A 3,903-nucleotide genomic window follows, 5' to 3' on the forward strand; every position below is an offset into this window, starting at 1 on the left:
GAGAACTACAGCTGGGAAAAATAATTATTGCAGATTTATCATTATACACGTGATTGCCGGACTATTATGTTGGCCACAAAACATTGTTTAGTAAGGGAAGTATACCTTGACAATGTCCATTCAAAAGTCATTTGTTGCACGTTTAGTGGAAAGTGATAATCATGTGTAAGGTATGAAAATATCATCGTCGAAATGTAGGCCACATACCGAAAGTCGACTTCACAACTCAAGCAGATGTCGTGCCTCTGTCTCTCGCAGTTTTCGTCTCAAACAATGTTTTGTAAGTCTGAATTTAAAACTACAGTGTATATTCATATCACATATCTAATTGATGTCAATACCTGCTAAGAAATCTCGCCAAGTGAGATCTAGCAGTAAAAGCATGAAAAGTGAAACTTGTGCTTGGGAATGTGAATTTTCCCTTAGGTCATAGTTAGGTGTTGTTTTTTTTTCCCCCCTCAGAATTCTTCTACTAAGAATCTCGGAACGCGAGATCACACGGAATTTAAAGAGGGGAGGTAAAGGGTTTACCGGTACCACGATACTTGGTCCTGTACATTTTCCTTATGTCATACTTAAGGATATTTGTTTGATTTGTTTTTTCTTTAGAATACTTCGCAATGTCTTCATTGGAACAAGCTGTGACGAAAAGTTTGCAATGTCCACTGTGTATCGATCTCTTGAAAACACCAAAACTTTTGTCATGCGGTCACACTTTCTGCAAGGACTGCCTCTGTCTCCTTCAAGCTTCAGGCGGGAATCCCAATCATATTTGCTGTCCACTCTGTTGCACGAAGACGGAGGTGAAAGACGGGAATGTATCGAACCTTAAGACTAACCTTCAGGTCCAGTCTTTGGTAGACGAGATGGCAGGAGCCATTCAGCCATGCACGATATGTACCTCGGCGGATCGCCCTGACGCAAAGACCTATTGTCAAAATTGTCAGGCTTACATGTGTGATAAATGTCAAGTAAAGCACAATGAGTGGCCTTCACACACTGGCCATCAGATCGTCACCGTTGAAGACATCAAACATGGGAGGGCGCACATCAAAAAGAAGGTTTTATGTCCTAGTCATGACCAGGACGAAGAGGAGCAGTACTGTTCGGATGTCTGCCTTGATTGCCTGAAGATCATGTGTATGAGGTGTCGAATGCTGGATCACCAGCCGAAGGATCACAAAGTCTTGAGTAACGCCGAGTACAGCAAACAGAGATTACAAGAAATGAATGCACTAAATGAACAAATTAAAGTTTACAAAGATGTTTTGGAAACTTTCATAAAGAATGTAAGCCAGAAGAAAACGAACGCCATCGCACATTTCGAAGACAACAAGAAAAAAATCAATAAGACCTACAACGAATATGTGAGGAAACTGACAACAAGGAAGGAGAAACTGATTCGTCAACTTGAGGAACAGAAGACGGAGGTAGAACAAAAATTCAAGGATATATTGGATGATACCCAGACGCAGATTGCAAGAATCAAAGGTTCCTCGGAGTTGGCAAACAAAAGTTTAAAGGCGCAGCTAGAGGGCGGCACAATTGCGATGCACCAGTCACTTTTTGACGAATTGAAGTGTGCGATTGGGAAAGATAAACCAGACCTAACTGACGCCAGTTCTCTCGAAGCACGTGTGAAATGTATTCGGTTTCAGTCAAACACAGCAAGCAATGAGCTCCATCTTGGCAAACTTCAGAGAGTAGAGTGGAGAAAGGTCGTAGAGAAAGAGCTTCCTGTGAAGGATTGTATGAACAAAATGGTTGAAACACCGACCGGTCAGATGGCCGTAGGATCTTACGACAATGGGGTTTATCATTACACGCGAAACGGCGAGCTATCACCGAAAAGTGATCATAAGGACATAGATATTAGAACCATGGGGTATCTCTCAGATGGTCGCTGCATCATTGTTAATGGGTCAAACAACATATCACTTTTTGCTGAAAACGGTGAAAAGTGTGACATAGAATTTGACACTGTGACAGAGAGTGAGGGCGGAATTTGCGAAATTTCGATTGACGGTGAAGATCGCATTTATGTCAGCTACAGGAAAGCTCAGCTGATCAAAGTTTTCATGAAGTCAGGTGGGAAGGCAGTACGTGAGATACCCTGCAAAGACTACACACCTCTACAACACTACCCGTTGAAATCTACGAAGGAGCTTGTCATGCAAACCCATTGTAACTCCGTGGCAGTACTAGACGAGACCGGGGCGGTGAAGATCAATGTCTGGAAGGCTGCCGGCATCTATTATGGCTATCCAGCAGTTTGCAGCGATGGCTCCATCTTGATAGCCTGGCTTAATGAGAAAGAAAATCTCCTTAGCATCGATCACTACACTAGTGATCTCAAGTACAAGGAAACAGTCTTTGCTGGCCAGCATATTGACATCCCTGAGCGAAAGTGGTACTGCCTTCAGCAATTCAAAACTACAGGGGACATTGCTTTCTGCACTCCAGACAAACTCTACATCTTTCAGAAATTAGTAATGGAAGTGTGAGATACAATGCATTTGTCACGCTGGTTTTGAATAACACACACACACACACACACACACACACACACACACACACACACATACACACAGAGACAATGAGATAGATACGTCTCCCAATATAACCAAGTCCCTCCAGACCAGCATTTTTCTTTAATTGTATCGAAGCTTCGTTATAGCCCTAAAGTAAAGCATTAAGATAAAACATAGATGATAATTTTTGGACATTATTTTGTATCATTTTTTAGTGCAAAGTGGTAAGTCACGGAAGTTTCATGCTGAAAAAGGCCTTTGACTCCAAATCTCCAAATAACGAAATTTGCCTGCCGTGAACAGTAGCAGTTTCATCATAATTTACAGGGGGGGGGGGGGGGGGTCCAGGAATTCTGTTAAGGGGCGGCGCCTTTACAAAATTAAAAGGGGGTGCATGCCCCCTTCTTTTTTAATTTCTTTTGTTTTGACACAAAATTAAGAGGGGGCGCGCACCCGGTGCGCCCCCGCCTGGATTCGCCACTGATTTAGGGTGCGTCCGAGCGCTCTAAAGCGAACCAAAGCGAACTGAACCAATGCGTACCGTACCGAACTGTGCCAGTTTTGGAGCGTTCGAGCTCTCTGTCGAGAAAGCGTACCTCACAAGTTATTTTTAGAAAAGGTCACGCTTGTTTGTAGTAAGAATGTCATCCACCAAGTCCTGGCGCTTGAACAACTTACAGCTGTTCCGAACAAAGAGAATGATGTCTTTGCATTGTGACGTATGCGCATGATACGCGCATGCTTTACATCGAACATACTTTTGGTATGCTTTGGTACGCTTTTGGAGCACATCGGGAAGTGGTCCACTTTTGGTTCGGTACAGTACGGTACGGTACACTTTAGGAGCGTTCGAGCGCTCCTCTGGCGCGGGTACAGTTCGCATTAGGAAAGCGCTCGAACGCACCCATAGTCCATTCAAGCAAAATAAGTTGTGTGTGTGTGTGTATTCCTTGCCACCAAAAGCCTTTCATACTGACGAGATTCTAGGTACACAAAACAAAACAATCTAGAGTAATTTTTCTTCAACACAGCAAAAATGTGATTTATTTAAGAGATGTTAACACTTGCTGACATCAATCAAAAGCAGAAAAAAAAATCATTGAAAAAAAATGCTATTCAGAATACATTGTACATGTGGACAAATGCTTTAGAGGAACCTCTATACAGATATTACATGGAGGTCACGTAAAAAAAAAAAAAAAATAGAAAAAGAAAATGAAGGGCTAAGTCCACAAACATATCAAGGTGTTTGAAATACATGTACATGTATTTAAAGGTGTCGGCTAGGAAATGTTCCCATATACATTGTACTGTACTTGTAACATATTTAGCACAAACAATCCTATTCTATTCAAACAGAAAGGCACATACA

The 3,903-nt window shown here is 42.2% G+C and overlaps 1 protein-coding gene across 1 annotated transcript; it reads left to right on the plus strand.

Annotated features, from left to right (window-relative positions):
• Nucleotides 1–620: 620 nt before the first annotated feature.
• LOC140234034 (uncharacterized) lies at nucleotides 621–2,504 on the plus strand. Its single transcript, XM_072314115.1, has one exon. The coding sequence runs from the start codon at nucleotides 621–623 to the stop codon at nucleotides 2,502–2,504; it is 1,884 nt and encodes a 627-aa protein (XP_072170216.1).
• Nucleotides 2,505–3,903: the final 1,399 nt, after the last annotated feature.

Source organism: Diadema setosum, chromosome 10 (genome assembly GCF_964275005.1).
Source record: "Diadema setosum chromosome 10, eeDiaSeto1, whole genome shotgun sequence".
Classification (NCBI taxonomy): domain Eukaryota; kingdom Metazoa; phylum Echinodermata; class Echinoidea; order Diadematoida; family Diadematidae; genus Diadema; species Diadema setosum.

What these genes read in the sequence shown, in the direction of transcription:
- LOC140234034 (XM_072314115.1), top strand. Translation starts at nt 621, where the DNA reads ATGTCTTCATTGGAACAAGCTGTGACGAAAAGTTTGCAATGTCCACTG.